Source organism: Prunus avium, chromosome 1 (genome assembly GCF_965620075.1).
Source record: "Prunus avium chromosome 1, drPruAviu1.hap1.1, whole genome shotgun sequence".
In the NCBI taxonomy this organism is placed as follows: Eukaryota; Viridiplantae; Streptophyta; class Magnoliopsida; order Rosales; family Rosaceae; genus Prunus; species Prunus avium.
In genome coordinates, this window is record NC_142284.1 from 44,618,402 (window position 1) to 44,630,055 (window position 11,654).

At 37.7% G+C, this 11,654-nt stretch overlaps 2 protein-coding genes across 2 annotated transcripts; both read left to right on the top strand.

Annotated features, from left to right (window-relative positions):
• Window positions 1-810: 810 nt before the first annotated feature.
• Window positions 811-5,238, top strand: LOC110751460 (Protein kinase superfamily protein). The gene is made up of 6 exons (XM_021951932.2): window positions 811-1,161; window positions 1,256-1,395; window positions 2,194-2,404; window positions 3,732-3,966; window positions 4,079-4,229; window positions 4,736-5,238. Exons 1-6 carry the CDS (start codon window positions 1,098-1,100, stop codon window positions 5,117-5,119), a joined length of 1,185 nt encoding a protein of 394 aa, XP_021807624.1. The 5' UTR covers window positions 811-1,097; the 3' UTR covers window positions 5,120-5,238.
• A 1,819-nt stretch (window positions 5,239-7,057) lies between these two features.
• LOC110751461 (HMG-Y-related protein A) lies at window positions 7,058-8,560 on the top strand. The gene is made up of 2 exons (XM_021951934.2): window positions 7,058-7,647; window positions 7,766-8,560. Exons 1-2 carry the CDS (start codon window positions 7,576-7,578, stop codon window positions 8,258-8,260), a joined length of 567 nt encoding a protein of 188 aa, XP_021807626.1. The 5' UTR covers window positions 7,058-7,575; the 3' UTR covers window positions 8,261-8,560.
• The last annotated feature ends 3,094 nt before the right edge of the window (window positions 8,561-11,654 follow it).

The following is an 11,654-nucleotide window of genomic DNA, read 5'->3' on the forward strand; positions in this document are numbered from 1 at the left end:
CAAATCTATATAATAAGCAATTGGTTGAATTTTCTTAGAGATATTTAGTCATATACATATTCTTAGCTCCAATATTATAGATAAACCCTACACCATTTAATTTCTATAAACAAACCCATAAATTACAGCTGGTCCTATTGAATTTAATTTTAATTATTAAACTACTTTGATGCCTATTGAGTGTTTTAAGTTTTTTTTTAATGAGATTTTGGGATTGAGTTTGTTTTAAGAAATTAATGGCAATTTTGTAATATAAAAGAAGTTAAAAAGTCTTTTTGTTATGTTGTAAATAGGTTTTGGATGTGTTTCTAAAGTCCATTTTATATAGGGTTTTTTTATTATAATTTGGGCTCCTATATTGGGTATAATAGTGAATATCCCTTTTTTGTTAATGAGATTTTGGGGTTGTATTTGTTTTAAAAAATCAATGGCAATTTTGTAATTTATAGAAAGTTCGAAGTCTCTTTGTTATATTGTAAATGAGTTTTGAGTGTGTTTCTCAAGTCCATTTCATGTAAATTTTTTTTTTATAATCTGAGTCCCTATATTGGGTATAATATTAAATCTTCCTAATTTTTATTCTAAATTAGTTTGATTTAGATTCGAACCAAGTTCGACATGGCAGAATTTATTTAGTTGCTCTTTGGTAAAATGTCACACTTCTTCTTTTAACCAAAAACAAAATTTTCTTAGTTCACCGCTTTCGTCACCCGCATAGAGCAGGAGGAGCTGATTGAAAAGCATCCACTCTTCTTGACTTTTCTCTTCCTCAACAAACCAGCATAAAGATAATAATAAAAATCCACAAGTCAATATAGGGTCACTAAGTCAACACGCCGAATGCTTCCAAATTTCTCTGTTTCTGGTGTTCTTAATAGCTCTTTCTCATCATAAAACAGAAACCTTTAAAGAGCGAGATAAACATTAGGAAAACAAATTTTCCACACAATCTTATTCATTCACCACCTACCAACAGCCAAAAATCCCACGAAAGAATTCTAATTCGTCAGAGAAGACGAAGTTCCAGACGTCACCTGAAAATCTCTCTCTCTTCTCTTGCGCTCCTCTATGGGCTGTTGTAAAATTCACAGAAAACCATGACCAAGTCCAAGAAGTTCCTTAACAATATCATCAAAACTTTTGGGTTCAGCTCAAGTAAAGGTAAGGAACGAAACCCAGTTTGCAATTTGGTGAATTTTAGCATCTGCTACTTGTACCGTATGACTTATGCTTTTGCTCTGTTTTGTTTGATCAGGGGGACAAAATGAAGAGGACTTGGAAAAGATTGCTGCCCAGGAGCAGAAGGTTTTCCCTTTCGAAACATTGGTTGCCGCTACGAAAAATTTTCACAGCACTCATGAGCTCGGAAGAGGCGGTTTTGGGCCCGTTTATAAGGTAGATCTGCGTACGTTTTAGTTTGACTAGGCTGTTTGGTTGCTGAGAAAATTTAGGGAAAGAACTGGTCAATTTTTTTTCATGCTGGCATTTTTTTTTTCCTACTGAACTTGTTTTCCAAAATTCGTGTGTGCGCTTTTTGGAAACCGAGAAAACAAGAAAGCGGTCCATTTTCTCTTTAGTGAATGCTGTTTTCTAATTGTTTTAGACTGCAAAGAAATCTTTTTGTTACTTGGTATTGTTATTTATATTTATGCTGGCATTCAGTGAAACAAATTATTTAGGAAAATGTGTGAAATGTCATAATTTTAAGAAGGTTATTCCTCAGTCCCTTTTTTTCTTTCTTCCAAGGCAGCTGCAAGTGCAAATGTGCCATTTTAGCCCTTTTGGAGATGGAATCATGGCTACTAGTGAGTAAGAAACTCCAAGTTAGCTTAATTACCAACTCAATCATATACTTGTAAGCACAACCTGCTACTCTCTTGGGTGTTAAAGGATTTAGAAAGTTTGTTATGGCAATTGAAGGATTATATAATTTGACAATATAATGGAGAAATGAGTATCACCATTCTAGTGTACATGTATGTCTTTCATTTCATTAGGAAGCTACATCAAAGGTGAGTCACATATGACTCACCCAGTGTAGTGTTTTGTAAGGTTCTAAATTATAAGCTTCTGGTTTCTCTCCCTGATTAAAAGGCCTTTAAATGCCCAATGGGCAGCCTTTTCAGTTTCTTCTTGACCAAACGGGACAATTGATGTGAATTCCAACTTGTGTGGTGCTTTTTTTTTTCTCAGGGGAAGTTGGAGGATGGGAGAGAGATTGCGGTGAAGAAGTTGTCACAAAGTTCAAATCAAGGAAAGAAAGAGTTTATGAACGAGGCCAAGTTGTTAGCTCGTGTGCAGCACCGCAATGTGGTGAATTTGTTGGGCTATTGTGCACATGGGGTGGAGAAACTACTTGTGTATGAGTATGTCGCAAATGAGAGCCTTGACAAGCTTCTCTTCAGTAAGTACTGGTTAATCCTTCTATCTTTGTTTATTATCGCATTTTTATTTGGCAACTGCATGAAGAAAAATAGATAGTGCAGCACTAAAAGCTGCACTGTTTTGTGACTCAGAAACTTATTTTCTCATTTTCCTTACTTCAGGATTTTGGATAGATTGCTTTAGTTGTCAAGATGGAACTTATTCGAACCCCCAATTCCATCAAATTTCCTGATATGTCTGTCAAAATTGTATGGAAATTTGTTCTGGCCAGCATTGCTTTACATATGCTGAAATTTGGTGAAACTTGCTTTGCATATGCAAAGAATGATTCTTACAAAATTAATAGTCATTTGGAATTATAGGGATGCCTTGTTTTTTAGGCCAATGTTCCGCTACATTGGAGAATCGAGATATATCGAGGAAAATGAGAAGGTTATGAAGGTTTTTTTATTACTCATTTCGTCGTCGTTTCTTAAAAAATACTTATTGACTAAATTCTTTCTGAATTTAAAAGGTATAAATTAAATGTTTGCCTTCTATTATAGTAAGAGCATCCACAGTGGGGGGGTGTAAATTTGGGGTTGTAAAGCCACTTTTACATCCCCTTTACACCTCCGGGGGGTGTAAATATGTTTTTTGCTCCAGTGAGGGGGTGTAAATTCGGGGGTGTAGCCGTGGGTCCCAGCCTTTTATGTTGACTTTTCTTCATTTTTGTTCTCTTTTCTCGGGTGGGTCCCGCCTGCAAGGGATGTAAAAATGGATGTAAATATACATTTTATTTTACATCCCCATGGTGGTGATGTATATTTACATACATTTACATCTCACCATTGGAGACGATTCCGATGACTCGGGGTGTATATTTAACATACACCCCCATATACACCCCCCACTGTGGATGCTCTAACATGAGATGAGTTTTGTTTTAAGACTATTATTATTTAAGCTGTTGTAGGGAACTTTCATTTAGCAGAAGGCAATTAACTTTTATTGATCTTTGTCTATGATTTTATTTCTGAAGCAAGATTTCCATAATTTAATGTATTCTTTGCTTGGTTCTTAGACACCTGTTTATTATGACATCATTAGCCTAGTTATCACATTTTGATATAAACAATGTGAATGATATGGCTTTGAAGACATTGACTTTGTCCATGTTCTTTTAGCCCAAGCACCCAACAGAAATTTCTGAATTGTGACACAACCTTGCCAGCTCACAACGGAGACAATCTCCACCATTTTGTCAACCCTCTTGACTTTAACCCCTAAATTAGCAAATCGGATATTTTTATGTGATGGTTATTGTACTTGGTTTTGATACACTGATTCTTATGGTCTTGATACAGAATCGAATAGACGGGAGGAGCTTGACTGGAAGCGGAGGTATGATATAATATGTGGCATTGCGAGGGGTTTGCTTTACCTTCATGAAGATTCACACAATTGTATTATACACCGAGACATCAAGGCGAGCAATATTCTACTTGATGATAAATGGGTCCCCAAGATTGCTGATTTTGGCATGGCCCGCCTCTTTCCTGAAGACGAAACGCATGTCAATACCCGTGTCGCTGGTACCAAGTATGTTGTCTTGTGCCTTAATATCCATATGTTAGTATGTTGACTCCAAGTGCTTGGGATCTACGTGGTTGACTTGATTTTAATATAGAACTTTGTAATATGGTTGAAACAGTGGGTATATGGCTCCAGAGTATGTTATGCATGGCCATTTGTCAGTGAAGGCGGACGTGTTCAGTTTTGGAGTTATGGTTTTGGAGCTGATCAGTGGCCACAGAAATTCATCGTTCAACTTAAATGTTGATGCGCAGAGTCTTCTTGATTGGGTAAGATTGTAGATCAGACTATTATAAGTATGAAAATTATGTGGCTGGCGCTGGTCAAGCTGAGCTGTTTGTGCCAAGCACTTCATACATGATGATGCATTAGGTTTCATAGAATGAACAAGCTTTTGGCCCACCCTATGGGTCAAATTTTATCACCCAATATGTGGGTCCTAGTCAAAATTTGATTACTATATACCGGATCGCATCACATAAGAAAAAGTCTTTGAGAAATTTGAGGTCTGTCTGGTTCCTTTTGGTTTTTACTGGGAAAAAAAAAAGTTTTATGTCACTCAAATCATGAAAGCATAATACAAGGCATAACATGCTACCAAAGGAGTTGTTGGAAACTGTTTGTTACAACATTTTTCAGAGAACAAGCTTGAAAACAGAAACGTTAGAAGTAATGCATACATAATCTGTTTTCAAGTTTTGAATTCAGTAGCTATAAAATTTATTGAAAACATTTTGTACTGCAAAGCCTAAACATTGTCCGACTGTTGCTACAGGCATACAAGCTTTACAAGAAAGGGAAGAGCTCGGAGATTATGGACCCAACATTAGCATCATCTGCTGTCACGGAGCAAGTAGCAATGTGCATTCAAATGGGGTTGCTATGCGTACAAGGTGATCCCCAACTCAGACCCACCATGCATCGTGTGGTGGTAATCCTATCCAAGAAACCGAGCAATCTGGAAGAGCCAACTAGACCTGGAGTACCCGGATCAAGATATAGAAGATCTCACCGGCCAGTAGGACTATCTTCCACTGCTGGAACTTCTGGTGAATCTAATTCCCGTTCCCGTGCATTTGATTCAAGCTTTACTGCCACTGGAACCACTTCAGCAGCACCAGAACTAGATGACCGTGGCAAGCGTCCGGCGGAAAGTTAGGTATACTCTTTATAGGAGGTTTTGGTTATTCTTTTTGTACAATAGAAATGTATAATTTTGTGTAATATCATATAAAAAGTTAAAAGAGGAAAATCCAAAATTGTTGCATTTTTGTTCAACTCCAATTATTTCATGTGTTGGTTTGTTACAACACTACAAGAGAAGGGCTTTCCACCGGAAGTTCATATTCTGATTACGCCTACCTTTACCAAAACCAAAACCCATCTGAAATTTAGTTGGGCCTACTTCTTTTTCAAGAGAAATAAATGAATATTAGTTGGGCTGCTTCTGAACGATTACTTTTACAATGGGCTTTATGAACCTCCTCGATATCCAGAGTGTTTAAGGCCCAAACTCGAATGCATAAAATGAGGGGGTTGTGGGTGACAAAACTTATTTTTTATATTTTTTTTTTCAACCTAAATTAAAATCAAAGTTAATATCTCTTTTGAGGACTCCCTTGAGATGTCTGAAGCATTCATGAGACTTGTTTGCATCAATGAATTACCAAATAATGGTGAAACAAATTGTTGGAGTTAATACTAAGGTTTTTGGAAGTAGGATTTTTCGTTTACGTTTGATTAGGGTTGAATGTTTTAAGTAGGGTGTACTTATTAAAATTACATTTGCTTCACAATTCAATATATCCTTTAAGTCATATTTTATTAGGATAAATTAGCAATTCAATAAATAATTTAGTAGTATAGTATACTAAGTTAATTTTAGAATTTGTTTAACAGCACCCAATTCTAAATAGAAAAAGTTAGAATAAGCTGACACAATTGACAAATGTCAAAGTTGCATTTATTTTGAGAATGAACTACTCCTCAGCCAATCAATTTACTAAACTAACGGGGAGTGTCGGAGTTGGTAGGTATTGTAAAAAAAGAAAAAGAACAAAGTTTAATGTGACGTGTCAAATATGATGAACAGCTTGTTGATATCCCGACACGTGTCCTACACAAGACGGGTAGTTCACGAGAAATGTCAGTACTTTGCAGCTGACTGGTATACTTATGTGAATCAGTAACAGTATATAATCCATATGCATTTTTGGTACCAAAAGCTTAAAAATAAAAATAATTCCATATACATTTACACAAGCACAGCAGCAATTAAAAAATAAAGGGAGATTAACTGTCAGGAGCCCAAATTATAAAAAAATCATATATGAAATGAACTTTAAAAACACATCAAAAATTCATTTACAACATAACAAAAAAGTTTTTAACTTCTTTTAAATTACAAAACTGCCATTGATTTTTTAAAACAAACCCAACCCCAAAACCTCATTAAAAAAAAAGCCCAAAACACTCAATAGGGCATCAAAGTAATTTAATAATCAAAATTAAATTCAATAGAGTCAGCTGTCATTTTTTGGGTTTGTTTATAAAAATTAAATAATGTAGGATTTATTTATAACTTTAGTGTTAAGAATAGATATATGACTAAATATCTCAAAAATAAATTCATATACATTTCGAACCAAAAAAAAAAAAGCACGGCAGCAATTAAAAAAAGGGTACAGGGACCCACCAAGTCAAAATATATTAAGTGAAGCATATCCATCATCGATCATCTATCACCAACAACACCAAACATGGTTCTGCCTCGAAATCATTGCACCGTCTCTCAACCTTTGAATTTGGAGCAGAGGGCTGTGATTGCATACCAATAGCCAAGTCTGTGGACTACCGTCCGATTCCAAAAGTCAACTCCAGCCTCACCAGTCAATGGCTTCGATTTCTTTTAAGGAACCGGCACCCTCACTTTTCATCCTAGGCACCACAAGCTCGTCAGATGTATAGAAACATATCCCTCTGCTGGGACCACACATGACCACACCCGGGTCCTAAAGCGGGCCCCGCACTCCGCACTTGGATGCTGGATCTGAGAGCGAGAGCATTTTGAATCCCAAAGAATCAAGCATTGCCGCTCCATTTAAGCTTGCTGTCATGTCCTAATCCTACTGGCTCAGTCCTCTTACCATCTCACGTTTCTTCACCTTTTCGGCCAATCAGCCTCTGAGCCTTGCAAAAGTAAAGCTGGCCAGAGCCCTATCCGATCCTCGCTCGAATTATTCGAAGGGCTTTGGACAAGACGCGATTCAAACTGAGGGACTGTTACGTAACTTCATCGAAACACAAACTTCAAAACCCCAACTCAGTCCTTTGTTCCACGTCATCGATCCTTGTGACCCCAACTAAAACGTCGTTGGCCGTCGGATCATAACACAAACTAACAATCCCCAACCGTCAGATCTCTCTTCTTCATCCTCCTCCCTTTTGCCCTCGATCCGATCGTCAAGAAAACCCACCTTTTAAATCCTTCCCCTCTTTCCTCCCTCATCATCTGTGCCTGAACTTCCCACCAAACCAAAAACAGTTTCTCTGTACTTCTCTATTAAACGGTCTCAGTCTCAATCTCTCACCCATTTTTCTCCACAGAACGCTGCCATGGCCACTGAGAACTCCGATAACCCTCCGGCACCGCCTCCGCCAGCTCCCTCTCTCCCGCAGTATCCAGAGGTACACAAAAGTTTTCCTCCATTTTCTTTTCTCGCCACCCAGACATCTTTTCCCCACTTATTTTCGCTTAATTTCAGCTGGATTTTGCTTAATTTGTCCTGATTTTTTTTTTCTCCAGATGATTATGGCGGCGATCGAGACCCTGAACGACAGCAACGGGTCTAACAAGTCGGCAATCGCAACGTACATCGAGTCCACGTACGGCGATCTACCTCCGGCCCACGCCACACTTCTGGCGCACCACCTCAACAAGATGAAACAGAGCGGCGAGCTCGTCCTGGTCAAGAACAACTACATGAAACCCGACCCGAACGCGCCGCCCAAGAGAGGCAGAGGCCGTCCGCCCAAGCCCAAGGTCCCGCTCCCACCTGGAACCGTTGTCTCGCCTCCCAGGCCACGTGGCAGGCCCCCGAAGCCCAGAGACCCGTTCGCTCCGCAACCGGAGCCCAAGAGCCCTTCTGGGACTGGAAGGCCACGTGGACGCCCTCCTAAGAAGGCCAAAACGGCATCGGCTCCTCCTCAGGCTCCAGCTCCAGCTCCGGCTACTGGCGCGCCCAGAGGCAGAGGCAGGCCACCTAAAGTGAAGCCTGCTGTGGCACCGGTCGGCTGTTGAGTTTAGCTGAGCTCAGATAGTGAGAAAGAGGGAGGGAGTGTTAATTTTAATTGAATTGAATTTAATTTTAGGTGTGTTTAGAATTTAGTTTCCGGATAATCGATGGTTTAGTTTTTAAAATTTTTTTTGAATGTAGTAAGTGGTTAGTTGGTGCTGTGAGGTTGGGGGTGGTCTTATCAAAATGTGACTGTAATTGCCATGTAAATTGTTTAGCGGCTACTTAGGCTTTTCTGCCTTTTGCCTCTCTCTGGCTACAAAAGGGGGTTAATTAAAATGAGGCTGATTCTGATTACTTTTTCACTTTTTGGGTTTTTTGGTTTTTAAAATTCCAAAAGTTGGCTCTCTCTGTCTTTTAACACTTTTATCTCTCGGCGTGCTGGGATGTGGTTGGTTTGTTTGAAGAGAACCTGTGCTCTATGCTTGATTGAGTAAAACTTGGGTGGTGAAAAATAAATCCAAGTGTTGATGTGTTGGGTGCAAATAAGGGTTGCTTTTTCAGTTTTTAAAAATGTGTGGAACCTTTACAGGTAATGTTGTGTAGTAAATACCATAACAGCATCTTGTCTTTTGTATTGCATGGTTAAGAATTCTGTGATGTGGATGATGCTTTTTCTCCATGTAGGACCTCAACTATTTTTTGGAAAAAAACATAAAAACAAATCAAAAGGGCCATGAGCGTTTGGGCTAATTTAATTTGGTTTCCCTTATGCGCTTTTGCTAATAATCCTACTAAAAAATTCAAGATTATACATGGTAACTAGTCTGATAAAAAATACAAGATTAAATATGAACTTTAGTGCAAAGCGATGGTTATTAATTAGGGCCTTTAAAATGAGTGGTTGCATTTACATTTCTAGTCTAAATTGTTTATAGATTTTTTTGTACACAAGTGATATTAGGGGTGGGGGAATCAAATCTAAGACCTAAGGTGCAAGTATAAATACTCTTAACCATTTGAGCTACAAGTTTATTACAATTGTTTATAGATTCTTAGAAACTTCGTTCAATAAAATACAAATGTAAATGTGAGTTTTTATTTTTAGAATAAGGGATAGTTTTTATTGATAAATAAAACAAAAGTACAAAATAAACCATGTGTCGAATATGAGTAAATTTAGGTATTTAAATAGTGATTTGGCTACAAACTATATTAGTTCAAGGATGTATTTCTTCCCATATTAAAAGAGACCTTAAGTAGAAATCCCCCTCTCAAAATAATAACAAGGCTTATTTATTGTAGTCCCCCTTGAAACTATGGTCAAATCTCACTTTACTCCATGAAAGTTAGGCCCCGTTTGGGATTGCTTTTTTTTTTTTTCGCAAAAAACCTGCTTCACTTTAAAGTTAAGCAGTTTAAGGCGTTTGGTAAAAAGAAAATATCCTAATTATTTTAAAAGCAATGGCCTTTTGACAGAAGCTTTTAAAAGCAGACTCTGGGTTGCTTTTCAAAGCTGCTTTCAGGCTTAGTTTGGTATTGCTGTGCTTTTTAAAAAAACTACTTCTGTTGTGCTGCGAGAATAAACAGCTGTGAAGTGAAGCAGCTAACTGTTTGGTAATTCGTATTTGTAAAAGTGCTGTAAGTATAAAAAGTAGTGTCATAGCGTTTGGTAAACTTTTTTTTAGAAGTTCCGTGAGAGTGTATAATGACCAAAAAGGGTATAATACTAAAAGTGTTATTTATTTATTTATTTACTGTAAAACACAAGGAATTGTGGATAGCGAACATCTGGAATTAAAAAATAAAAAATATGAAAAACCCTCTCTTCGTACCTAGCTAACCCAGAAAAAGAAAAACCCTTCCCAGTCGCCGTCACCCAAAAAAAGAAAATCCCCTCCCGTCTCTCTTCCTCTCTCGCCGACCAAAGCTCACAACAGGCGCTATCGCAGCTCCATGACCGTCTCTCGGGTTCTCAGCCCGAACTTGGAACATCAGCAAACATTAACAGCCTTTTGGGCTCTGCGTCGTCGTCGAAAGGCCTCAACTTGAAAACCATCTCTGCAGTTCCTCTGTTCGTGTACAAAACAGAGGAGAAGGAGGGAAGTTACGAAAATGGGTTATTGGAGATAGAGTGTGTGAGATTTGTTTGAGCCCATTTGAGGACAACATCATGGGTAGGAATTTGCCCAAATGTGATAACTGTTTTCATGTGGAATGCACTGTGCATGGCTGGGTTCACACATGAACTGCCCAATTTACAGCGCTCCGATTGTGACCAGTGCTGATGGGATCAAGAAAAAGATAGGATATAGCATGTCATTTGTTAAAAGAGATAAGGACAATATGGGCAATTTGAAAGTTTCATTTAAGCCTCCGCATGCTTCTCCTGGCAGCAGATTTCAGAAGCAGCTCCCCACTTGCTTCTGTTTTTTAGCTTTGAATGACAGCAAATTATTAAATAAGCAGCTTGGATTTGTTTTACCAAACACCCAAATCTCCAAAACTTTTTTTCAAAGCTGCTTATTTTTTAAGTTAAGCAACCCCAAACCAGCCCTCAAAATAAGCAAAGATGAACATTTAATGAATTTTTTTAATTCCCAAAATACCATCATTCATTTTAAAAAATGACACCACCTCCACTTCCACATCCAACTCCACCACTTGCACCACCACATTCACTACCTCCACAACCACCACCACCGCCACTGCCACCACCACCACAACTGCCATCCCCACCACCACCACCTCCACTCCATCACTACCACTACCACCACATGATTAATACATAACACTTTTAACATCATGTCTATTTTAGTCATTATTCACAGTTATAACAATTTTCTATAAAAATTTACCAAACATTTTTTACATTGCTTTTTGTACTAACAGCACTTTAAAAATATTGTTTACCAAACATGAAGCTGCTTTACTTTACAGCTAATTATTTTCAAAGCACAGCAGAAGCAACTTTTTTTAAAAGTGACAGCAATCCTAAACTAGGCCTTAAAGTGACCCAGAGAGTACCCCCTTCACCAAGGTTTGGTGGTTCATTTTGCCCCAAACACTGGCGGAACCAAGGCAAGGGCTGCCCTTGGCTGTAGCCCAGGGACAGTTTGGGAAAAAAACAAATTAAATATACATATAGTATATATTTTAACTGAAAATAAATAAATAAATATACAATTTCAGCACCAATATGCATAGTAAGAGATCTTCCACATTTGTATTTGGTGTCAAAGTTTATCCCAACATCAATTTTAAAATTGTTCTATTAATTTGTCTCCAAAAGAAAAGCATTTTTCTAAATGAAATTCACCCTCTCACGAATAATATGGCTCTAATTTCAATTTTTTTCCTTGTGTTTACAATTATGTGATTTATATGATTTAATGTATACTTTTATTTCTAGAAAAACTATAGAAAATGTAAGTACAAAAAAAATTTATCATTATATTT